This window comes from Aquila chrysaetos, chromosome 9 (assembly GCF_900496995.4).
Source record: "Aquila chrysaetos chrysaetos chromosome 9, bAquChr1.4, whole genome shotgun sequence".
Lineage (NCBI taxonomy): Eukaryota > Metazoa > Chordata > Aves > Accipitriformes > Accipitridae > Aquila > Aquila chrysaetos.
Genome location: NC_044012.1, coordinates 44,037,962 through 44,064,995, shown reverse-complemented (window position 1 = coordinate 44,064,995; position 27,034 = coordinate 44,037,962). Strand labels below are relative to the sequence as shown.

The 27,034-nt window shown below is 49.2% G+C and overlaps 1 protein-coding gene across 7 annotated transcripts in view; it reads right to left on the bottom strand.

Moving 5' to 3' along the window:
* OSBP2 (oxysterol binding protein 2) overlaps positions 1-27,034 on the bottom strand; it is a 126,331-nt gene that overhangs the window by 66,754 nt on the left and 32,543 nt on the right. The window contains exon 1 of one of the 7 annotated variants that reach the window (XM_030024886.2): positions 65-171. The exons of the other annotated variants lie outside the window; for them this stretch is intronic. Within the exon in view, the coding sequence (XP_029880746.1) occupies positions 65-92 (28 nt within the window). The 5' untranslated portion in view covers positions 93-171. Of the gene's footprint in view, positions 1-64; positions 172-27,034 lie in introns of those variants that run through there. 7 annotated transcript variants of the gene reach the window in all.

Below are 27,034 nucleotides of genomic sequence, written 5' to 3'. Positions count from 1 at the left end.
TCACACGTGCCAAACTCAGCCCACCTCCTGCTTTGTTATAGTCTGTATTTATAAAATTACATACTGCGTTTTCCACAGCACCTCTTCCTCATCCAGCGCTCAGGAGGGGCTCCGCTCCGTGAAGTGGGGACGCGTGGTGGGAGATCACAGCCGTAAGGCTCCGACCGAAGGCGATCATTCCCCTGGGATGCTCTCTGCAGGCTCCATATCCTCATCTCTTTCCTTCCCTTTCCCTCTCCCCTCCGCAGCTCTCATCCCCCTGCGCTCGGGGCCAGGAGATGCCTCCTCCTCCTCCTCCTCCTCCTCCTCTCCCCGCATCCACCATGCGCAGGCAGCTGCCTGCTGCCTGTACTACCTGCCCTGCCCCAGCACACAGGAGGCACGAAACGGGCTCGGAGAAAAACGAAACTTTGGAAATGTCAGCTGTTTGGGTTTTAAAAGTTTCTAATAAACAGAAAAGCATAAAACCAGCCCCTTGTCAGAGGCCTCTTCTTGGGCACGGCGGGGCAGAGCTGCATGTCGAGAGCAACAAATGCTACACAAAGACAGGCGCCTCGCCAAATTTCAAGTCCTCGCTTCAAACCATATGGGAGGCAGCATGACAAAACTGCCTTAAAATAATTCTGGGGACTTCTGCCTGCATTGAAATGCCATATAATATACTATGTATAATATACTAATTACAATAACTATAATAATATAGTATAAAATATAATACTGCATTGAAATACCCTTTCCAGAAATGCTCAAATATTCCAAAACAAAGGAGAAAAACAAAACAAAAAAAAACCCCAAACAAACCACCACAACCAAAACCCAGCCATATGAATACAGGCAGGACCTAAAGAAACAGTACAAATAGGTAAAGTTTAATACAACTACAAGGAAATGGAGAATCCTATAAAGAAAAGCATTTTGCACAGGTAACAGCAAGAGGTGTCCATAATATTTACAGCAGTGACATAGGACTGGAAGGGATATTGAGAAACACCAAGGTGACATCCAGAGTACCTATACCAGCTCTGACACCGACTTATCAAAAACCCTTTCTTTAAAATGCTGCTTCCAGATGTTCGTGTTCTAGGACTCACATATTTTGTGAGCAGAGAGATATTCTCAACACCCATTTTCTTGCTCCAAACTGAAGGGATTGCCTCTGCCCCCTGCAGACACAAAGAAGAAACAGCCACCTTCCTCCTATGCAAAAACCAGTGTATTGGAAAGCACCTGTCACATCTTCATAATCTGCTTCCGTTTTCGTTGTTTTTTTTTTAAATAAAATGTGATTCTTTCATGCTTCCTAGATTGCTGGGTGTTCCTCACAACTCTCCAGATGCCTTCTCTCTTTTTAAACTATGATGCCCAAAAAAACCGCACATATTCCCCTACACAAGTGTGAAGTAAAACGTGTCTTGAATACAATACCTACCTTAAAACAGCCAAAACCAATACTAATACTTTTTTTCTGCAGTACTTCGCACCCGGCTTTACTACATTTCATCTTATTGATATCAGACCACTCACCAATTTCCAAACCTCTTCTGTTCCTCTTCTCCCTTCCAGGAAAAGCCATTCACACCATGCCTACACGGCAAGAAAACTCTCAAGACTTTCAAAAGGAAAACACACTTAAGCATTTTAAACCTTATCCTGCCAACTAGGTAACACTATACCTTCTCTCTTGTTCTGCGCATCAACAGAAGATTTATTTAAGGGGTAAAAAGGAAAGAAAAAAAGCCTATAAAACATAATGGCATCTTTGCTTCTCTGGGTTTTAGACTTTTTCATTCCTCTTCTCTCTGCAAGGAATTAATCTTGCTATAAGCTTTTTCATAAAAACACTTAAACACAACCAGTTCCTCACCCCTGCAACCTGTTTTTGCATCTCTGCACCAACACAGAACACCACAGGACACGCTCACAGCAGTTTCTATCAGCCCTGCACCGACCAGACCAACACAGGGAATATTGCAGCAGTGCCCGGCTCCTGCCGCAGCCCACCCGGCCGGGGGATGCCCCTCGCTCCCCTCTCCCTGCCGCAGGGATGTATCGCCCATCCCAGGTACCCACGGAGAGCCTTCCCGCTGCCTGCTCCCTTTCCTACAGCTCATCCGCAGAGGACACGGTTCCATCTGCCGGAGCCTGAACCTCCAGCCTTGAAATCCCAGGACCAGGGCGCAACGGGATACGGCTGTAATGTCTCCGCATCCTGCGACTTTCTGCTTCTGTTCCCATCCCCTCCGGTTCTTCTGCAGCTGTCGTTCCCTCTGGGTTGAAGGGGCCAGGGTGCCCTACGCACCCGAACCCCACAAATGAGGGCACCACTGATGCAGCTCTCACTCAGCATCACAACCATTCCAGGGAAGGTCATTTTTGCTAATAATTCGGTTCTAGAAAAGCAAAACAGCATCTAAGTAGCAGGGTCAAACCACATGGTCCCTTGGTTAAGCCATTTCTACCCACACCACGCTGGCTCCGATGCCATCAGCTGGAAGGAACAGGCACACAGGTACCTTCTTCACTGGTGATGAGCACAGGGAGGACTGCAGCTTCGCACACCAATAACTGACATCTCAAATCCTCTCTCCGCATTCCCTTCTGCTGTCTTTAGTTTTCCATCATTGCATTCACTCGCTGGCAGTAAGTCAGCACCAGCCTGGCAGCACACAGCCTAGCAAACATCTCTGTGGAGCGAATCCCCTCAGCCCCATCTCATCCCCACATACCTAATTTTTTTTTAATGGTCAATCAGTTCTTGAGCAGTCAGAGAATCCAAAGCTGAACCTCTCCCCTGCAGACAAAATGCCATTTAGGGAAAGACACACTCACCGCTCCATCTGACCTCCCAGCCCCACCGTGTGTCCATACTGTGCAGCAAAAGATGGCAGAATTACAGCTGATTATTACTGGTGGTATTTTCTTTCCTAATAAAGAAGAATTTCAACCTCTGGATATCACCAGGATAACAACATGTGCAGGGCCAGAGCAGTTTAAGACCCATCTCACCACCCCCAGGCTGCAAATCTCAAACCAGGGACGCCCAGAAGCAAAACCATGTAACTTGTCTAAGGTCACACAGAAAGGTTGTCTCCAGAGAAATCCCTGAAGGCTTTTCATTAGCTTTGCCCAAAAATCGGCTTTTTCTTTACATTTTGCTCCTGCCTTCATTTATTTTATTCCACTCAAAAAGCACTACTGGAGTGAGAGAAAACACCCACGGGCTCCACCTTGTTTACACTGAATCCCGCAGTGGGTTTGCATGCTACAAAAATCTTTAATGAAGAATATGCAATTCACCCTCAAGATGGAAATAAATGGAATAATCAAAATAACCTTCTTCTAGTGTAAACAGACAGTTGAAACAGCTAACACGTGGATCTTTCATTAACACACTGGCGGTTCTGCTCACCAACAGCTCAACTGAGGCTGCTCTTTGGCACTGTAGGTCACAGCATCCCTCGAGAGGCACCACAGACTGTTGTTAAAAAAAAAAAAAAAAGACACACGCATTTTATACACAGCTTGTCTGTATTTCTGTTTGTTTAGCTGGATTCCGCTCTTTGCATTGCTCCCATCAAGGGACGCAGGAACAACCTGCAAAGAAAGAGAGCTCCACAGATGGAATTCCAATGTGCAAGGAACAGCTACCAAAAAATCCACAGAAATGATACAAAAAGGACACCAAGTTTGAGCTATTACATTGCCATTTGTCCTTCACAATGTGAAAACCTAACCAAAATTTGTCTTGTTCAAATATTTTGGCTTGATACGATACATGTTCCAAAATCTACAGGATTTTGCATCCCGTGCAGCTACGCTGCCCCACGTACATCAGTACCCATCAACAGCACACAAGCTTATTTACTAGCTTCTAGAAACATGTCAGAACATTTTTTTTTCCGCGGTAACTTTAAATTTGACATCAAAAAGCAAGACACTCCGGGAACGCAGCAATCACCCCCACCTTTCACTACAGCATCAAACTACCACCCACTCGCCGAGAAACAAAACAAAAAAATGATAGTTTGCATTCAAACCATAGTTTTGCTTTTAAACAACCCGTCCCACACATGAAACTGCAATCAAGAAAATCCAGGTTTATTATAACTCTGAATGTTTGATCAAACATTTACTGCTCTTTGCTCTTAAATCACAGTATCAGGAAAACACACCTTGATATTAGCTAGATAAACACAGAATAAAAGATTAGTAACCAACTTTTTTTTTTCTCCCTTTCTTTTCAGAAATCTGGGCCCTCATCAATAGAGACCTACACATGTCCTGTAGTTTTTTTAATGACATCACAATGCAACGTCTCTTTTTACCTCATTTGCAATTTTTTACCAAAGCAGTGCATCGTCAAGCCTCAGGAATACTAAAATTAAATATCAAACAATGCTTGGAAAAAATCAAGACTAAGGGACAAGGCTGACCAGGGGGGATTTCTGCAACCGGCACCTCCCGAGTTGTTCCAACCGGCTCTTCAAAGCCAGAGCAGCCACACAGCCAAAAACAACCCGAAAAGCAAATTACAGCTGCCTGAGCCCACCTGCCACACCGCTGCCGCCTCCGGCGGGTTTCGCTGGCTGGAGCAGACATCAGATTCCTGTGGGAATCCCTCAGGAGCCGACATGTCTTGGTGCCTGCGGGGTCGGGTTGGTGGCCCCTCCACACGGCTCCGACCCCTCGCTATCTCGGGGTAACTCGGCCCCACAGCAACGGTGGGAGCCCAGGGCCTCACGGCAGGGTTGGAAATGATGCGTGCAGCGTATCAGCCCTCCAACCCTTCTGTTTTGGGGCTGCTTCAGGTAAAATCCTGGGTCTTTTCCAAAGCTTTCCACTGAACTGATTCCCTCCTTTGCTGCTCGTGTGAGAGCAGAAAACGATATACTCACGTCAAGAACAGCACTGAGCTCACCGAGGCCTCTGGTCCCCCTGCACCTGGCTCAGCATCGCTACGATCAATCCCCCATTGCATTTGTTTCCACGGTCTGCAAAGCAACAACCCTCGAGCTCCCTAAGCTGGAAACTTCCGAGGAGCAGGACGGGTGCGCGCTCAGCCGGGACCGCAGCATCCCTGGGGACCACGCGAACTGCACGGAACCTGGGGCAACCCCCAGCCGACCGCAGCGTTAGAGACGATCGCTTTCGACCTTCGGCAACCTGACTTCATTATTTAATGACTCCATATACAACTTCAATAGCTACCCACGTTTGGATGCGTTGCATCGCTGTAAGCATGCAAAGTGCGGGGGGGAAGCGATGCCAAAGGGAAGGTCCGAACCTGGAAAAGCAAACGCAAAGTCAAAACTACTGAAGGTCTGGAAAGCAGGTCCCCAACGCCTTGGTTTTACGCACCCTCCTGCCCCAGGCTAAGCTGCTTCACCAAGCGACGGTACAAGCAAGAACAAAAAAATTGCCTCACAGCTGCCACATAGTTCACTGCACTTCAAAGTTACAACACGGAGATGCTTTCCCCAGACCCACCGGGGCGGTCAGGAGCAGCACAAGCGTGACACGCGACAGGGCAGTCCCGCACCGCGCCAAGGTCCCACCGTGCCAAGACCTCACCGCCACGCCGTGCCGAGGTCCCACCACCACCCCGTGCCACGCTGCTCGCTCAGCACAGCGGTGTCTTTGCTCTTGGACCACTCTCCTCCGTCACACAGCCCATCTCCGTGCTCAGCATGACTCATTATGCAGGAATCAGAAGTTATCAAGCTTTACTAACACTCACAGCTTCTCATTTTCCCCATTTTTCAGACTGGTTCAGTCTCCGTTGCCCACACCAGCAGCTAACACAACATATCCAACCGTTGGGGTATTTTAGGACCTAGAGAGCCTGAAGGGGTGTTACGAGACTTAGGCAGGAGCTCAATGCTATGGTCCGCTACCACAGCTCCTTTTTTCCATTATTATTCACAAAGAAAATACATTATGTTTGTTAAAAACAGTGCAGGAATATTTGCAATGACTTGTGTGCCATTAGGAAGTGGGGAAACATGAACTGATTTAAATAACCCTTCTCTGACATGCTCTAAGGAGGGTAACTTCTCATCCTCACATCCTAAAAGACATGCCAACAGTAGCCCAGGGTGGACAACACAGTAGCCTCTGGTCCACGCTAAGACAGTCCACACGCAGATTTTGGACGGAGCTGGCCATGACCTCTGCAGACAAAGTCCTTCATACAAACACTGCCATTCACCTCATGCAGAAAGACTTGGTCTTGATTATTGCCCTTCCACTCAGAGATTTAGAAAGGAGTAGGGGGAATAAGGCATACTGAGATAACCATCTTTATACTGACACAAATCACATGCAGGGGAAGCTGAAGCATATAAATAAATACACTGGATAAAAATAACATGATGAACATCAGCACCAACTTTGGTCAGTGGCCAAGACTGGCCAGAAAACCCTCTCAGCCACGCAATTTGCCATTTCAGGTCTCCTGTGAGCACTTCTGATCAATAACCTCGTGGCTGATGCTATTATTCCACTATGTTTCCAATCCAAGACCTTCGAGGGGACCTGAATTTGTAGCAGTGGAAAAAAAACAAACAAACAAACAAAAAAAAACCTTTTTCAAAATGAAAGGGACTTTCTCAACATGAGGTGGAATAAAAAGGTACACATCCATTTTTTCCTCTTGCTGTTTGATTAATTTCTTTTAGTCACTTTCTTGACACAGTTATACTGCAGGTTTCTCAACTGCCTGTCAAAAACCATCAGTAGGTCCTTTCTGGCTCTGCTGCCACGTCCAACTGTGCCATCTACTCAGGTGGAGACTTCAGTTCTCCACCTTCTCAACCCTGTGTCCATCAGAAACAGCTGCTGTACCACAACAGGAATTTTACTACTCAGCTCTAGAAAGAACTGACTTTACCTGTGACTTCAACAAAATACAAACTATTGGCTAAACTCAGTTTTAGGTACCAACATTTAACTGCTAACTGGTACTAACTAGAGATAGCGACCGATTAGCAGCCAGTGGTTTGAACAGGTCTGTCCAAGATGATATTCCTCCTTACCAGTGGCTCCGTACAGTCTGCACAGAGCCCAGCCAGACCCACTGAAAACAGACAAAGGATGGGATCTACCAGCCCTGATTCAAGCATTGGAAAGCAAGATGTTTTAAGCATGAACCAGCCACAATATGGTCCCTTTACAGCTAGGAAAGCCAGGGACCTCCACTGGGACACTCCTTCCACCCTTGGGAGGATGGAAGGAGTCTCCTCCATCACCTCTGGCAATGCCTTTTCTCCCTAGTGACTATAAAGTAAAAGCCAAGATCCTGGCCCAAATCAGGGGACACCTGAAGCCTCACTCGGAAGCGAGATGGAAGTTTTAGGGGGTAGCTGAGCCCGCTTCCGAGTCGTCACCAGCATCACCACCACGACACAAGCGTCACCACAGGAGAACTGCACTAGTACAGGCACCATAAGGAGCACGCAGAGCAGATGGGACTGGGAGTCATCAAACTATGGAAATTAAATGCCCCAATGCCATTTTTACCCAGCCCATTTCCAATGAGGACTTTGCCAGAAGGGGCCTGAACAGAAAACAGGCTGCTGCTGCCCAAGAGAGCAGATACGAGGGCCACAGGCAGCTCCCATCATCACACTGCACTGTCACGCCTGGCCGTGCCGGGACAACAGGCATAAGGGCTCCCAGACGAGGCAGAGGCTGCTTAATCCAGCGCTGTCACAAAAATGAGGAATGACAACAGCCTCAGTGGAAGCTACAAGCCTCTTGGCTTAAACAACGCTTCTCACAACCCCCAGCGTTACACGTAGTCTTGCCTGTAAGCCCTCCATGTGGACTGGGACCCTGGAGCCCTTCCTCATCTTCCCACGAATGCCCTGAGGCATCAGTGAGGAAATGCCTGCAGACAATTCCAAGAGACCACCGGGCTCAACCGTGTCCTGCTGGACCATCCTGACAAGCTGGGCCACTTCGCTCTCGCAGAAGAAGTCGGTTCATCGGGGAGCACATCTGTCCTGCAGCTGGGTGCTGGAGAGCAGAGGCAGAAGGGCAACTAGACTTTTTTTCCCCCCTTCCTTTTTTAAAGCAAGACATTAATCCTCCAGCATCTTTTGTTTGGGCTGCTTACTAACAAGATGCTAAGCAGTGAAACGGGGCAGGAAAATGCTTCTCTGGGTCAAGGCTCCCCAAGTTCATGCAGTGCAGGCAGGGAGGGAAGAAGCCACTTGCTGAGCTGACTTAAAATGAAAGAGCTACAAAAGGGAAAAGGAGAAGAGAGGTGGCTTAGCTGGGAACCAGCTCAGGCAGATACAGCACCACTGAAAATGAAACCCCCTGGTTCTGCGGAGTCCCAAGAACTACAAGCAATACCATCCAGTTTCAGAGCCAGTCACACATAGATAGATAAACAGAGATAAAATATCCAGCTGCTCTCCACAGAGTCTACGATTCCCTGCGGTCTGCAATTAGATTTAGGCAGGAGACCTCTTCCAGTCCTCCCCATGTAGCATCCAGATAACTGGGTGCCCTGTGTCAAACATGCCCCTAGGACTGGCAGGATTGCCTGCTCCACCTCACCCTCCACGGGAATAAGCTGTACTCATCCGGAGGGAAAATCCTGCCAGTATCTGCCAAAAATAAAAGTACAACCTGCACCATTTCTGGGAAGAAGAAACGACTGCCCGATGGCTGTGGTCACTGACTGGCAGACAGCCTGGCTGCAGGTTAACAGCTCTGAATCTTGGCAGCAGCACAACCAGTTGTGCCCAAGAGAATAACCAACAACACCCAGCGCTCTTCGCAAAGGAGGACGATAAACCTACCCCCATGGCTGGGAAACCTCCTCCTGCAGCACTGAGGAGCCTATTTAGATAGTCTTAACAGCTTTTCTACCCCCTCCATCCTCTCCAAAATCAGTGTCAGCATCTTACGCCATCAGGTCCTTCTCTTCTCTGCCTCACTGCTGCTGCTTGTGCCTCTGCTTGCGTCAGAGGGCTCTTTGCGCAGCCTTTCCATCCTCACCCGTGTCAGAAGGCAAGTGATTACCAACGCCCAGTGTGCCAAGTCACCGCTGTGCTCCCCTGCTGCTAAATATAACACCTGCCACTTCCCTCGGTAAGGCTTTGTCAGCAATTTAAGCTCCTATTGGTACATTCGGGGGAGAATCATAAATTGGATTTTTATCATCCTGTCATGCTTTCATTCCTCCTTGTTTTCCCTTAACAACTGGTCCAGCTTTAGCTGTAAATGAATATTTAAGTTTCTAGTGAATGGGTTACTGCCAGAGGGAGAGCTTCTCCCTGAAGAGATTAGTTTAAAATTGGCAAGACTCCTTAAAGCTGAATTTTTAGTTGAAGCTACAAATCTAATAATTGAGGTCAAAAACCACCAGTTATTCATCTCCATGAACAGCACCCCTGCCAATGTAATGGTATTACAGCACCGTAAGAAGTCATTTTACATGGAAAAAGGCAGGCTTCAGCGCTGCATTTGCCTTCGGCAAAGTCTCTGCACCCCAGGCTAGCTTTGTGTCTCAGCACTTGTCCCACAGCGCACAGGGCTCACCTCCAGCACAGCCTACTGGGGAAGGCTGGAGCCGGGTCCAGCGCTCAAATCGCTTCACGCTCATCCCAGGACAGGGGTCCTACTGGACAGGCTGGTGAGCCACTGGGAAGGTGCTCCCAGGGACCCCGGGGTGGGTCAGGCAGAGCTCCCTTCCCCAGGCAGGAGAAGAGAGACCTGCAGGGACTTCAGGGGTTGCAGGTCACCACCTCCTTTCACTACAATAACCCCTTCGGTGGGGAAAACACTCGTAAATCACCAGATCTGTCATCTTACCTATACACAGAAGATCAGACGTAGGCTTTGCTTCGCATCCAGAGGATGTTCTCCCTTTTTTTCAAAGGCCAGCAGCATAGAAGATGTGGATCCAGTGCAACACCACTGAGGCTGCGCTGCTCCAACAGGGATCGGGCTGCCCCTGTTTGGGTCTCCACAGGTAACCAGAAGTCACAGAAACCAGCAGCTCAGCATCCCCGCTGGGTCCTAGGCACAGCCAAGGGACCCCCACTGCACTGCTGACCTCCCTCCAACACTTCTCCATCTAGTCTGTCCACATCCTTTCTCTGTGTGATTAAAAATTGCTGAAGAAAAACTCAAATCAACATAGACGTGGCAGAAAAGTCAGGGAGGGGTCCAGACAACAGGCTTCAGGAACATGCATCCCACCCATTCCCAAAGTGTTCCTGAAAATCCTAGGTACATTAGGAGCATCTACTTCCACTGCTACAAGAAGATATCTACTCAAACCTTTATGATCACAACTGCAAAGTGCTTTTTGTAAGTGCTATTACTGCCGCTGTCCTCTTGAAACCCTGTCAACCTCCTTCTGTAAAATCCCTTGTAGTTTAATTTCGTATTTCTTTCTCGCTTCATCCTAAACTGCAGCTGAATGCTCTTGTAACATCTGCAACAGCTGTATTTCAGTGACAGGAGAAATAGATTGTGTCTTGCCTCTGTGGAAGTCTGTGAAGTGCCCCAAGGAGGAAGGTAAGGGCACCAACGCCTCGGCATGGCGCGCAGGCTGCAACACCTTCGTTCACAGCGCACGCGGCTTCACCTCCTCTTAACTGGAGAAATGTTGGTCCTTAACAAGGGTTTTCTGGCAGGAACATCCCACAGCATATTTGTCCTGATCACTTTAATTAACAGATCAGTCTGTTAATTAGACCCACCACGACTGCAGCAAAACATGCTCTGGCTGAAGACCCTGGGAGTTTCTCCGGTGCCCATCCCGAAATACTAATACTTACCTGGGATGTTACAAGGGAAAAGAATCCTTACAAGAAGCTAGCAGCAACCGTGGTGTTTAGCAGAGGAACCATCAGCATGGCAAAGAAATCCTTCCTGGTGACAGGGTCTCTGCAAGACACTTTGAGCAGGTCACCCATCTTCCTCCTCGGCAGCCCAGGCAGGAGGGGGTTCCTGTAAGCCTCACTCTGCCCTGGTTCCCCCAAAGGCTTTTTCAGACCTTTTAAAGTTGATGTCAGAAAACAAAAGCAGCAAATTGGGAAGCACTTGCAAAAAACTTGAAAAGAAAAGCTAAGGAAGCCATACCTGCTGCTTGCTTCAGTACTGCTTATAAGCCAGACACCTTTAAAGGTCCCCAGAATAAAAACAATTCATTATCTCACTGTTCCCTTTGGTGAACTTTATCAGACAGATGCGGTTGATCTCCTCCCATGACCCACACACCATCCGGACTAATGAAATCAGGCCATGTAAGGACACATGGAGCTTCCTTCCCTAGGCAAGATGAGAGCCATGGCTCTCCCCGACAGCAGATATTCCTGGCTTGGCTCAGCGCTGTGGCCATTCCCTTCCCACCGGCACATGAATTCACAGGCCGAGCTGACATCCCACAATCACGCTCACTTTGGGAGTTTATATTTAAAATATAACACAGGCTATTACCTACCATGAGGCTACCCACAAGAAATACTCATTTTGAAAAAATCAAACACCTGAAGTAAGGAGACAGGATCAGCATCAACCCTGCAATTACCATCTGCCCTCCCTGGCTCATTCGCCAGGAGGCAGCTACCAGCATCCACGGAAGCAGAGTCTCCTGCCATGTGTTTATTCAAACGCAGAGTACACACATCGGGGTCCCTGCACGTCCCTGGGGACACGGGTCCACTCTGCACACCAGCTTGCAGGTCCCGTCTCCCTTCCCCACCATCAAGCTGTGCTGGGTTTTTGCCCCGCTGCTGCCTGTTTGCCATCAGGCAATACCACGACCAGGGAGAGGACACAGCCCCAGAGCCGGCTGCCACCTCCTGCCATCCTCCGGTGGACGACACACGGTGCACCCCGGGTGGGACATTTTGGCTTGTGTCAACGCCACAAACCCCTGCAGAGCACAGAGCCTGGCGCTGCCGGTTGATGCACAGCACCTCAATGCCAACTGCACTTGGCAAAGAGGCAGGGAAAGAAGAGTTACGGACTGCAGCTATAAAGAGAAGCAACTTGCAATCAGAACTATGCAAATGAAGCTGCTGGAATTTCTAATTGCAGATAAAGCCTTTCCTCGGACCGCATGACCTCCAGAGGTGCCACCTAAACTCAGCTCCCGTGTGGCTTCGTGCCTCTTCTCTCCCCGCAGGACTGAAGCCACCTGCAAAGGGCTCAGCATCCTGCAAAGCTCCCAGGCAACCTCCCCAGCCCCACGGCTGCCCCATCGCCTGCTCCGTCCTCAGGCTTTGCTGCCACATGGACAGGGAGAGCCGGCTCGCTGCTCTGCCTCCACCCTCCCGCACCATACGCCAGTGCTCCTCGGGCTGCAAAACCCCCGGCACTTCTGAGCCATCCCACCTCCACGGTCACTCCACAATCCGCTTGGCTAAAGCCCCAATTCCAGCTGCTCCCCAACCAGGGGGGATCCCAGACCCTTCCCAAGGGGTGGGGGACACGATGTGCTCAGCCCAGCGGGGCCGAGACCCCCAGCAGACACCCCCCCGCTGCCTCCCGGCAGCAGCATCCTCCCCTCCACGCATCCCACCTCGTGCCGACGGAGCAGGCTACAAGTTACTATGCAAGAGGGATTTTCTTGAAATAAGATAAAAAGCTGAGCAGAATAAAAGTGGCATTAAATCCTCTTGAAGTTGATCTTCACTGCCTACCGTGACAATTTTAAGTTAAAGACTGCTGAACTCAACAAGAATTATAAATTTCCCAGGCTGGATCCAGGGAAATGCCCCAAAGGAGCATCTGCTGGCGTCAAAGCGGATTTCAGCGCCAGGAGGAGACAAGGCGCTGCAAGAGCACAAAGCACCGCAAGATGCCAGCACAGGCCAGTCAGATGAGCTGTTTCCACCCCGGTTTCTCGGTGCGGCGGATGTTTTGGGGGCACCGTGTGCTGTGAGCAGCCTGAAGCATGCCTGGGCCCAGGGAAAGAACCGAAATGCTGGGGAGAGGAGTAGCAGCTCCTTCCCCACTAGCCCCACCAGAAGAGCTGACTCTCCTGCCCCACTGGAGAACGTTCGGGTAGGGTCTGGCTGCTAAACCTCTCTCTTGTAAGTCACCCTTTGAAGGCCAGTTGCAAAATCAAGTATAGGCAAGCATATATCTTCAGCGCCTTCGATGCTGGGCTCTCTGCAGGGATATCCCTTATGCAAGAGCTGGGGAGCCTGACAGCAAATCCTACCCAGCACCACGGCTTCGTGGAAGGAGCGTGCCAGGAGAGGGCAACCTGTTCCTGCTGCATCGCCTCGGAGCATGGAGTAAACCACCAACAACCGGTGAATCGCAGCATCCCTGAGCTACGGCAACAGAGAGCAAGGTGATGCTCGGGAATAAAGTACCACCACAGCCCTCCGTAGGTGGTTTACGAAAACCAGGCGCAAGTAAATGTTGTTTCTGTGGAGTTTCTCATTCCCTTAGGGACGAGCTGAGGGGTGACAAACCGTTTGGCAGCGCTGAATGAAACACTCTGCAGGGTCCTAAATGACAATAGTGCACTCGGATATCCCCTTCACCTTGTCCCGAGGGACATCAGATATCCCACAGGGACGGGAAGCCACACACGGCTCTCCAGGTACACCGATGCTGTCAGTCCCACCAAGCTGTGAGTCCCACCAATTCACTGACCTCTGAATAACAAACAAAACCATTACATCCAGCCTGAAAAAAAATACAAATTAATTTATTTAGCCACAGGAAGAACCACAGAGGGACTCACCATGCCCTGCGAGGGTGGCACAGGCTATTCATACCTCCCACCTCAAGCTCAAATCCAATTCTCCATTCTGTGGATGGGGAGCAGGAGCTGATTTGCTTCATTAGACACAAACCACACGCCAGAAGGGTTTCCTTCCAGCTGTTCACTCCTTAGTGTAAAACAGCTCTGCCATGTACACTGCTGCCCCGAACCAGCCACCAAAGAGATGCCTTCAGACTTTTTGAAGAGATCAGGTTTCATCTAATGACTCATTTCTAATCAGTAAGAATTGTTATTATTTTCAGAGTTCAAAACTGATTTTCCTCCAACAGGCTTTTTCCGTGCTAGTTTAAAAAAAAAAAAAATCACTTGGGAATTTTAAATGCCTAAAAATAACACCAAAATACACTGAACCGATTACATGAGCTGGAAACGCTCCCCCTTGGTCCTCCCAACAATATGAAAAACCCCTGTTACGTTACTAAAAACTGTATTAAAAACTACTTAGAGGTGAAACTTGCTTGGCTTAAAAATTTAAGTAACAAACATATGTTTTCAAAGGGCAGGAGGAGGCAAAGCCACGCCAGCTGCCTGTTTTCCTTTCCCAGAGCAGTTTTGCCTCCTCTGCCACCATTCCCCAGTGTGACCCAGTCATTATGTGCTGCAGCCGAATGCCAGCGGCAGCTCTAGGAAATCCCAGCAGAGGCCTTATCGGGTGGCAACAAGGGTCAGAAGTCAGGATCTGACCAGATGTCCTCACTTGAGAGTCAGCTTGCTCTTTACCAGACGAGTGCCACGAATTGCTGGGGCCAAGGGGTCGCCTGTGCAGCCCAGCAGCCTGTCGACGGGCTCCCCGCTGCCTTCAGTGTGAGTTATTGGCCATTACTTTGCTTCTCATTACAGATGCAGGCTCCCTCCCCATCTGTGTCAACTCTAAACGAGCACGCAGCTCATTTGTAGCATCCTCACGTTCAGGATACACTGAACTCAGCAAAATGCTGGTCCCAACCTTACATGACTCCAGGTTCATAAACAAGCTGCTGTAGGTCACGGACATCAACCATGCAGACCTAGAGGTGCAACAGCAAGTTAAAATTCGACCCAGGCAGAGCATTAAAATTAGCAATCCACCACTGGTGGTCAGTAACAAGGGACTATTTGCATTGACTTCCATCCCAACTCCAGTTATAAGTTACCAAAATGACAAATCAAGCTAATATTAGCAAGCACAGCAGAGAAGTAATGACACAGATCATCCCTCCCACTTCTGCCACCCACGCAGGAATGGGAATTTTTAAGATCGCAGGAAATATACACGGCACTCCTGGCAAAAGCCAAGGAGAAACTCGCCCTTGGTCCAAGCTGAGACTTGCCGGCTGTTTGACTGCACCCGTTCTCCAAAAGACAAGCCAAACGGCAGGATCAGCACAAGGATGGCTTACCAAGGCCAGCAAAGACGTGAGCTTCTCCGATACAACCTACACAGAGGTATAGCTGTTCACACACATCCAGGTGTTTTGGTGACTGAATTGTCTGCTTGTTGAACACGAGAGGAAATTTAGGAGCTGAACAGCGGGCTGAACCCATAACAGAGCAACTCCCCACACCAGCACTTTGCAGTCGCTAACTGTAAAGTGAGACTGGCTAAAGGAATAAAGCAGATTGCACACTTAAGCTAAGTCTTGAGGTCCCAGACCATGCTTTCACCACACCCAAAGCATGGCTAAAGGGACCCGAAGAAGCCCTGGCAGAAGAAACAGCACTGCTTGCCCCAGGCACTGCTTAGGTCTGGTGGTACGTCCCACTGCCCAGCCAAAGCTTTGGGTCAGCAAAAGTGCTCCCAGCCCCTGTGAGGCAGGGATACACCTACATCCAGCCAGGCTATTCCCAGTCAGAGCTCAACAGCTCCTGAAAGCTTCTTTTAAGGCAGAAAGCATCTTGCCTGCGCAGTCCCGGCCCCATCGCTGGAAGGGTGGAGGGCTGGTGGCAGCCAGGGTTTGGCCAAGAGGGGCACTGCAGACCAGAAGAAATCCTGGGGGCTTTTTGCTCACTCCCCAGGGTTTCTGAGTGCTGGGCCAAGCGTTCGGGAATAGGATGTGCATCGGCCACTACTGCATCCCAGCCCATCACCAGACTCTGCTCTGGACCTCACATCTTGTCTTTGCTTTTGCTTAAAGACAATTCTTCCCCCAAAAGCGGCCAGGGTGATAAAACTACAAAAAGGCACCTACACACCAGCTCTGTAGCAAAGCAGTGACCCACAAGCCAGGCAGAGGGCTCAAGCGTGGCCGGGTCAGAGCTTCCCTGTTTCCAATGGGAAAGGCAGCCAGCTTCTGCTGCAGCAGCCCGAGGCCATCCCACCTCTGCCCATTCCAGGCAGCACCGTGCACCAGACCAGCAGCAGCACCAGACTCGACTGGGAAACCCAAATACTTGCGACGCCAGCCCCTCTGAAGTCTATCAGAGCAGGGATCCCAGCCACAGCGTGAACAGCCACCGAGAGAGCCCCAATTTGCCCCCACGTGATGGCTGCATGCAGCATGGTGCCACCCGCCCCTTGGTCACAGCTGCCAGGGGCTGGCTCGCTTCGTACCGAGAGCAGCTTCGCTTGCAGATGATGGACATGTTCTATTAAAACAAACCCTATTTCAAAATAAGCTCACATGCATGCAAGTTACGAAGCCAAAGGAGCCCAGGTTGCCATCCCATTCTCAGGACACAGTCACACCACCCTGGAGGAACAAAGGACACAAATGACAAGGCAAAAATTTACTTTGAGTTTACACATGAGGAGAAAAAAACAGGAAAGGAAAAAAAAAAAAAAAAAAACAAAAATTTACACAGGTATGAGCAAAAAGATACCAAACCTGGGTTGGGGAGAGAAGAGGGACAATGTCAGCTCGTTCCTGCACCCTCTGAGGAAGGGAGAGGAGGCGGCGAGGGGAAGGACAGGGCTGTGCGAGAAGGCAGCTGCTCAAAGCACTCCTACCTCCGCAGGGAGCAGGACCTTCAGCTGCGTCCCCAGCTCCAAGAAGAGATCTCGGGGTGGGGGGGGGGCGGATCTGGGCAGGGGCCAAGACCCATCGCCTGCAAGCCTTCATGCCCTGCTTTGCTCAGGGCATCGGAGCTGGCAGCCTCCCAGGGAAGCCCTGTGCTACAGACAGCCACTACCAGAGGTGGGGGATTTGCTTCCCCAGGTGGAAAGGGCTGGTGCTTCTGGACTGCGGCCACGGCACGGGACGTGGCCTCACTCCAGGGGTCACACCGTGATCTCCCAGCAAAAGAGAATCAGATTTAACACACGTTTCTCTTGCAAATGCACCTGCTAACAGAGGCAGGCACCAGTCTGACAGTTTCTATCTTGGCGCAACAAGCAACAGCAGCCCTCTGCTTCCCACTACCGATACCAAACTGCTCCGAGGACCCCGGCTGCACCGAGGTTTTCAAACCAGCCTCTGACAAGTCCTCATTCAAAAGGATAAAAACAACAACATTAATGCAAACTGAAGCTACTGCCTCCGTTCTTCCGCAGTTACTGTTTAAAACCGGTCAACATCATATGGAGCAAAGCCGGAGGGATCAGGCGATTAATCCCCCCCACAATGGGGCACAGGATTTGACCCAAGCCGTGGGCGGCCGCACACTGCTCTTTCTGGGTTTCAGCACTTACGTGGCATCAGTTTTTAAGCCAGAGAGCAGCCAGCGCTGGCTCCCAGGGTGTGCTCTGGTCTCTGCCCGCCCAGCTCTTTACAGGGATTAACGCGGAGGCAACAGCTCCTCATTTCCTTCACACGCTTGAAACGACACAGGGAAAGAGACCGGACACACAGATAAAGCAAAACTTTTACCCACGGCAAGCAAAGGATGGGACCCTTCAAAGGCTGTTTCAAACACTGGCGAAATAACCAAGTGCCACTTGTCATTCTCCAAGTGAAGTAATTAAACATGAGTTAAGGTAAAACGTGTGCACAGCTTCCCAGGTTTTATTGATTTTTTTTCTCTGCAGTCTTGACAAGCGACCTTGATAAATTGTTTTGTCAAAAAATTTGTGGAAGTGATGAAATCAAATGGAAGCAACAAAAAAAAGCCACCAAGCATTAGACAAAGGAAACATTTATTTACAAACAGCTGAAAAACATGAAGTGATGGAAATAGCACTTACTCAAGCCATGCACTCACATGCAGCAAATAGTAGCATTTGTCCAGAGTGCAGGGTGAGAGGTCAATAAATAATTGAGGAAAAAACACAGATTTTAAAGAAACACAGAAGATGGACACAGGAAAAAATAAAACAGTAACAAGAGACACAGCACTTTTAAAAACAAGAACAAATTTGTAGTTGATACAAACATGGCAAAATAGAAAGTGTTCTGTCACCGTTTTTCCTTGATACTTATCAATTCAAGGAGTAGCACAATCCTCACCAGAGATATTTATCCCTCTCTGATTTTTGCTGGTGAAGCATTAGCTCTTCAACTCGCCAAGAGGAGAACAGAGCTGGTCCTTATTGCTACAATGGGCTACTTTAGCCCCCTAATTTTACCTAACCTCCCAGCTCCTAGGGCCACAATGCAGGACCAAGTAAGGACCAAGAAGGATTTTTCCTCCCTGTGTACTTGCACCAAACTCCTTCTACATCAGCTCAGCCAAAAAAGAGCCTCTTCCTTCACTGCACCCGTGCCAGGTCCCCCTTGCACAACCCTGCCAGCTTTGCAGAGGAAAGAAGGGGACCCGAACAGCTGGTGCAGCTCCACGCAGCACAGCTGCACCAGCAGACTTCAGCAGACTTGAAAAATATTTGCAAGCCACCAAGGCAGCATCTCTCACCCCAACACCAGCTGCAGGCAGAGGGCATTCTGCACGGGAGCCACAGCAGCATTAACAGATTTGTAGCCTAAAAAGGAATAAAGTGGGTTATAATCCAACAGCAATGCTTGCTCTATACTTTGAAAAAAAAAAAAAATCAGAAAAAAAAAAATCAAAGGTTTCCTTTAAGATCACCATGAAAACAACTTTTCACTCAAAAAATTCTATAAATCACAGCGTCAGTGACATCTCACAGACCCAAAGTTTGCTGTGTTCACACCCAGCATCTCAGGTCTTCAATGCCAACAGATATCCTCGTGCCGCACATCCCAGCCCCCCTCCTTCCAAGCACCCACAAGGGAGCAGAGGCTCCTGCCCACCACTGCCTCACTCCTGCTGCGGCAGCCGTTAACAAAACCCTCGCCCCCTTCCCTCCTCTGCACAGTCACGTTCAATTATTTATTTTCAGGGGGTTTATTAATGCAGCCTCACTTGTAACACTGACTACACAGGAGTCCAAAAAGCTCCAAAAAGCAGCTGCACTGAGACAAGGCAGCGGGCTCCGTCACTGCCACGGAGCACAGCTCACCACACGCAGCCTACTTCAGCGCCAACTCCTGCAGCTGTATTTTAGGAGCCCTAAAATGTGCTTCATGAGTTCGTGCCACGGGTCTGCCAAGAGCATAAAAGTGCAGGGCAACTGCTCGGAAAGCGAAGCACCAGGCTCCCCCCTTCCTCCTGCTCCCCTGGGCAGCAGCAGACGCCAACAGAGGCAGCGGGGACATACCTGTGCTGTCGGGCAGGTGTAAGAGCATGTCCTGCAGAAGCAGTGGAGAGCACCGTGAGCTGGGACATCATTTTCCATCCTACTCCTGAACCCCGCTTGTACACCACGTGTTTGCAACGCTAACGCGTACTGCTTCCCCAATACCGCTCCAGACCTGATTGTGGGGGTTTTTTTAAATTGTAAGATCATCTTGGAGCATTTTTCCAGTCTTTCCCTTGCCTTTAGCCACTGCTGTTGCACGATAAACCCTCTTCCATCGACACCACGCCAGCTATGAGCGAGCAGCCACGTGGCACATGCAGCAGCACAGCTCCTTCGCTCACTCCGGAGGACGAGGCTGCAGCAGCGGAGATGGCCTATATACTGCAGTCTCCACTGAGCTCCCTGCTGTAATGTTTAGTTTGTGATGTTATGTAAGTAACATTTTCTGTGTTCCTTTGCTATAAATTATTATCACGGACTACATCTGCAATAGTATAATATACAACACAGTATATGCACGTGGGAAACAAGGGAAAGATCAGCACCAAATCGAGGAGGTAAGCATATTTCTTGGGTAACTCTATCCCAACGTGCAAGTAAAGTGGGAAACAGTAACAGGAGAATTAAAAACAGATTAGCAAAAAAAAAAAAAAAAAAAAAAAAAAAAAAGGGGGGGGGGGGGGGCACGGGGAGGAGGATTCCCAGCTTGTGAAATACTGGAAAATCCTGAAGATTCCTCCCATCCTCCTCATGTTTGCATTGCCAGGCAGCAGCCAGAAGAAGGGAGCAGTTACAGGCTGTGCAGATCTCAGACTGTTTATAGCCCTTTTCAGCTGAATGTCCATTAACAGGACCTCATCAGCTGCAGATATTGAGACAACCTGATTAAGTACTCGTCCCCCTGGGCCTCCCATCTCAAGGCCTGCAAACTTCTCTGGTTGAGGAAAAATTCCCAGGCTGATCAGACACACTCTAAAAGCAACAAAACCAGGAAGCCACTTTTTTTTTTTTTTCCTTCCTTCCCAACGCCTGAATTTCCAAGAACATGCCAGATACATGTTCAGACCATTTTAACCACCTGTATTTAAAAAGAAGTCAACACTTCATAACCCTCCACGTTTAGGGCAATTGCCAATAGTCCCGTCGCCTATGAAACCCCAAGCATTCAGCCGCAGCAGATGTGGAGGACCACGGCCATCTTCTGTACATCCAAGCCCCGGAGCTCTTCCCTTGCCTCGCAGAGCCCTTCCACTCCTCGCGAAATGCCTAGGAACCTCATCCCATCACGCTGCGTGACAGCTAGGGATGCATCTTGCCCCAAACTTACAACGTGCTTGTGGCAAGGCAAAGGCTTGTGAAATGAGGAAGGGAGTCACAGGAGACTCTGCCTGCACCGTGCCACTGATGCGACTTTGCCAGCGAAGACCGTGGTGCTACACCAGCCAGATCGTGGAGGGGGCTGGAGAAGTAAGGATTGCTTGCAGTGTCTCTTCCCCAAGGAGTAGTGAAGGCAAAAGGTTAGGAGATCAAAAGCAGCAGCCCAGAGAGGACAGAAGTCCACCAGACCCACTTGAGATCGCTCCTGTAGCCCACTGGCACCATTTCCACAGTAGCCAGCAGAAAGTTTTGTGCTCTGATATCCTCCAAACACACCCTGCATCCAACCCTGGGCATCAGGCCCCATCAGAGGCAAGGCTGATGACTAGCATAATTACTCCTAAGTGAGCCTAACATAACCCTATTGCAGAGAGAATAAATGCTCAGAAATAAGATCAGTATCAAGCCTTGCAATTCCATTAGTGACACTCACAGTTAGCGCAGAGTTACCCCCAAGAAAGGGCTGAAACAGCCAGTGGGATTACAGTCTTTTTCTGGATACCACTAGAAAGACACAAAGGACCAACAAGGACTTTTCAGAACCTATAAAAAAAAATATATATAGATGGAAAAACCCAAAGGCTCAGTACCACTGTGAAGCCCTCAAGGAAATCCTGCTGTTTTTGAAAGAGGGGGACTGGCTGAAACTCTCCAAAGTTTGAAAAACTCCATTTTGACACAGTAATAAATCCTTTCAGCAGCATCTAAGAGCAGGCACAGCTCCAGCTGTCCCTCCTCCGCACCACCTCAACTTACAGGGGGTTCGCACACCCCGCACCCATGGTGTGTCACAGCATCCCTTTGGCTGCAGCAGGAGAAGCTAAAGTGTTGACTGTGGCTCGCTGGTGGTGGCTGAGATGGAGCAACCCATCCCAATTGCAATTTAACAGGGAAACGGGAGAGACAGAGCATCCTGCCAACTGCAGAAGGGAACCCAAGTGAGCAGCAGAAGGCACTGAAAGGAGTCAGGAATCATTAGGAGTGGGAAATCCAAGCAAACAGCTCCATCTCAGCAGCACTGTCAATTATATTTTCCATGGCAGCAGCTCCTGGCACAGTTAACGGCAGCCAGCTATCCTGGGAAAATCAAGACTCCGAGGATCAAAAAAGACAATTAGAAGAGCAAGGTAACTTGGTGCTGGCAGCCAGTGCCTCTCCAAGCACAAGCCCTATGAACAGAGGGGAAAACAGTTCACAACAGGATGAAGAAACATCGCAAGGAGGACGGGAGAAGGGAGCACTTTTGTAAAAACTGCTGGAAATAGCAAGGACTGTTGCAGCAAGCAGCGAGCTGCCATCGAGGGCATATGGACAACAACAATGGGGATTGTCCGGCCCTGCCACAACTAGAGCAGAAGCACAAGCCAAGGCCACCTGGCCAGGAGCTTTCTGCGAGGAAAGGGGGAAAGCAACAACGGGATAATTCACAGAGAGGGGCAGGGAAGGTTGCAGATGCTTTGCAGTATCACATTCCCAAGTCAAAACATCTTTTGCGAACAAACCCCTTACTTGGAAAGAGGAAAAAAACAGCCAAAATACATCAAGCAACAAAGCTGACATTATCACTAGAGCAATTAAAGGGAAAGCTAAAGAATAACTAATTATGGATCCTTTTTAATACTACTACAAAGGCACTACAACTGGCTCAAGCACACTGAAGCAGAACCACTTGCTGGCAGCCTGCTTACGTGAGCTGCAGCCCTGAGAGCTGCACCTTGGCTCTCGCCCACCGAACCACACACTTAACTTGCAGTGGGATCACCAGCCTCTACAGCAGCCTTATTTCTCTCCAGAGTTACATTTTCTGCTGCAGCAGAAACTCATTCCAGCAGCCAGAGCAGAAGGCAACACCAGCACTAACAACCCTCTCCTCCTTCCCTCTTCGCACCACTCGAAGCTCCCACTCTCCTACAGTTTACAAATGAGCCCCTGTAAAGCTGCTTTTGATAGCTCCCCTTTTGTTAAGAAGAAAACAATTTATTAAGGTAGTAAGAATAACCAGACAGTCAACCCCCGTTATCCCAAACCCCAGACCCACACCACACACAGCCATGCCAGGGTGTTGGTCTCAAACTGAATCCTCCCCTGGGTGACACAACCCCAAGAGGCTGAAAACACCGCGTGAAGCCCAAATGGCCCAACCGAGAGATTTCGGGGAGCATCGCTCCAGCGGCAGCCTTGCCAGGATGGTCGCACAAGGTCAGCCTGAACACTCAGGCAGCTTCGTCTCTTCTCTAGCCAGCAAATCGTAACTAGTATTTCAGAAGTAGGATAAAGGGACAGGGCACATGCAGTAGTTTTTCTGGGCGTAGCTGCTTAGCTTTTAGTGCTGTGCTGCTTAAGGACCTCCTGGGTTGCGTTTTGCATACAGAAAGTTACAGCTCGTATCCACGAGTGATGAAATTGTGTCCAAATCTGTTCAATCTCTCTGGATTTTCTGGCTTCCCACAGCGAATGCCACCATTTAATTTTGTGTTCTACAAAATATTAATTATTCCTGCTTCATTTAAATCTGTGACCTGATAACTTCCTCCTTGTTACTGTTACAAGCAATTGCCCCCACCTTTTCCTGCAGCATTTACTATCTTCCACACAGCACCTTCAGCTGTCATTCTTCCAGATGGAAAATTTACTTTCCATCATCCACCCTCCCTTGGTGGAGGAGGCTTTATTTGTCTGGTTAATCTTGTGCCTGTTTGGTTTTTGGGGTTTAAGTTCTGCTGAAAAATTTGTGAGCTGGTGTGATGAGAGCCAGACCCTCTCCAGGGGACAAGCATCACAGCTGCACATGGAGCAAACCTACATTTTCTCTTCTGCTCTTTTTGTAGCGATTCCCAGCTTTGTTGCTGCACTGACATCTCGAGCCCCAGCCTTGGCGCGAGGCGCTGGATGCCTTTGGGGGAGGTTGGCAGGTGATTTTGTCTTGACGCAGACATGAGCACTGACCTATCCAATTAACTCCTGCTTTTTTATTACCATGAACACCAAAAATGCCTTCAGTCAGCCTGAAATCTGCACTAGTTCAGGCAACGACTGGAATCACAGCATGGATTTCATCTTCTCTCCTCCCAGGAACCCCCAAGCAGGGGTCAAAAGAAGTCACCGACTCCCTCACCTCTCCAATCAATCACCAAGCAGCCCAAGTTCATTTTGGGGAGTTTTCCAACACAATACCTAGTGTTTAAAATACCAGCGACAGACTTCTACCCTCCCCTTGCAGGCTTTTCTAAAGACCCCCTCATCACATAGCCAAGAAAATAATTCTCATATATTCACCAGTCATATAATTAATTCCTGTATCTCATGATACTGCCCTAAAAAGAAAGGATATTTTCACTGCCATAAAAAAGGTATATTAAACACAGTCATCAAATACTTTTAAGTTCACAACCTCCAAGCCATGACTGCAGAGAGAGGACCGAGCATAAGGAGCAGATAAAAGCATTTCGCTGTCACTGCTGCCACTCTACAAAGCTGAAGTTGTCAAGAGGACGATGTATGAGCTGACAAAAATCCAAGGGCTTATGCTGGTACAACATGGTGAGCGGAGAAGGCTAGAATTATTCAAGAGCTTACAGTAATGAGAACAGAGGGCAATTCCAGAAATCTGATTTTCAGGACAGATAAACAGCACAGGGCCATACCGAGCACTGATGAAAGTGTAACCCATGCCTGCTCTTTCCATGGAGTGACGGAGCTGGGTACCGTGTGGGCAAACCAAGTTACTACGAGTTCTCCAACACTGTATAAACCCAACTAGACATAGGAATGCCAGATTTGGCTGAGCAGAGTCTAGAGGCGAGCCATCCAGCCAGGTCTGGGACCCTTCTGTCCTAATCTTAAACTACAGATTTATTTTAGAGGAATTAAGCACCACATGGTAATTGAGGAGCGAGCTAAGACAGCAACTCAGCTCTGCTCTCGCATTTTGCCACTAATCCCCCTGGTATCACTAGGCAGGTTTCTCACCAGCAAAGCAGGATGAGGACAGCGAGTTTTCTCACCTGACATCTATCAATACTTACTCACGTCCCAGCTCACGGCTTATTACTAAAATAGTCCCAGCTACGCACCGGGTAGAGGGGAAACCAGAGCTCCTTCAGTTACGCACAAGAGGGAACAGCAAAGTCTCCCATCTCATACATGGTTTGTGTATAGGTTTTGCCATTTCTTAAAAATAGAAATGAAAATCAGTCCTGTGAAAATGGCATCTCTCAGTGCACAGCTCAAGCTAGCCAGCAGTCAAGCTAAAAATGCTTTCGTTTCTGTTTATTTCAAGAGAACTACTGGGAGAAAAGAGACTCTCTTCATCCACCCCAAAATAAGTCTCCCCGCTAGTAAATATATATTTGCAGAGTTAACCCAATTTGCCAGTACTACACCCCATCAAATCTCAAATGCCAGGAAAGCAGCAAGGGACCGCTGCTTTATGCAGAAACACAAATGAATGGAGAACCCCAGCTTACACTCAAGCATGCTTTATTTTCAGCAGCAACTAAAGTGTGGCTCATCTTTAAAACATTTCCAAAAAGAGGTCAGGCTTTTTTTTTTTTTTTTAGAGCACCAGGAAGCAAGGACACCCCCTTCCCTCCCCTCGGTGCTCCTTGCCTGCTGAAAACTGTATGGAGCCGAAAAGCTGTTCCGCATGTGAGACCGCCCCAGCGCTCATCAGCTGGAGACACCTCAGAAGCAGCTGACTTGAGCCCAGCTATCTCCTCCCCAGAAGTGCCACTTCCACCAGATCCCCCATGTTCCTGAGCACCAGCAGGGAATGCCGAGGATGGGCTCCTGCCACGTTCCCCTGCAGCAGGCAGGGCAGCAGGCAGTGCCCGTGAGTGGGGATCACCGTAAGGATGCTCCTCATATTCTTCCCCATACAGGCAGGCAGCATTAGACACAAACCTGCTTCTCTGTCCTCATCTGCCCACTGCAACGCTCTCCCAGTCTTCTGGCCTCCCAGAGCCACCGATGCTCCACCTTTGCTGGCACAAATCCATATGGCTGCTCACCACCCTTCGTGCCCACCGGCCAAGACAGCCCCAATGCATCGACCTCAGCTCTGCAGAGCAGCCCTGGGAAACACACGGGTTTTGGGGATCACTCAGGATAAAAGGAGTCAACCCCCCATGTGAGCAGACCTGAAGGACCTAGGGACTTCTTTAGCAAATCCAGAGCCTCCTCCCTCCACTTGTAATCACCCACCGCAGGGCTCTGCGCAATGCCCAGCACTCATAGGGACACGCTAGGAATTTTATTTCAATTCAAGCAAAACAGTCAAACCTAACACATATTCATTCTTTACCTTAATTAAAAGATCTCTAACTGGGACAAAACATCATCAGCCAGGTGAACATTAAAGGGTAAAGTAATTCACCAATGTCCTCAGCTCTAACTCCACAGCACAAGGATTCAACGCCCATTTACAGAGCATCTTATCCCCTCGGACCAGATCAGAAAAGCCTGGAAAAACAAGAGTTTGGTTTGGTTTTTATCTCCCATCAGCTCCCTGACCTAGATCACAGCATTGTCTTGCAAACAGCTGAGTCAGCACCACTGCGAAGCAGCACAGGAACGAGCCTCCGCAGCCAAATCAGCACTGCTGCTGCACTGTCCTTACCCTGAAAGTACAGTCTGGGCTCGCCGGAGCTAGGAAGTCAGCACATCCAGAGCCTTAAGACAGGAAGTCTCTGCATTTGCTATTTTTATGTAAAGACACAAACCAAAATAACTGCGCGTGACTCTGGAGGCAGCATCGCTGACATCCTCCTGCAGCCCCAGGCTGGGCGGGGGAGCTCAGCAGCCAAATGCCTGCGCTGCTCCATGCCTGCCCTCCCATCATCCACAGCCCGACGTTCGGAAAGGTGAAGGTAAAGGCACGCACCGACTCATCCCACATCCAAGATCCTTTTCCAGCTAAAGCACTCGCTTCCCGCTATGGGATAAGTGATGTTCGCAGGACCGACAGCCATCACACCCTGCTCACTACAGCCACGACCTGGTACAACGTCGCACTCCGCCAGGCAAAACACAAGTGCCTAGAAAACTTCCATCTTCTCCTCAGTTGGCTGTATTCTCCATCAGTATTTACATATACTCCAGAGCTGCAATATTAAGGGACAGAGAGGTCAAAATACTTTATGTAATTAAATCCGTAGATGCTAGTGCCCCGGAACACAGCATACTTAAACAATTATGGGAAATGGGTAAGTGGCTCACACACTAATCAACTTTTGTATAATTAGCTGTCTCACAAGGTCATACACAAGTCAGACCATATTAGTCCAGGACTGGGGGCTTATTCTCCTGCAAGTCAAACCGTTGGTGCTCTGGCATTCTGCTGCTCTCTACAAAACATTACGTTAAGCACAGACTCTGCC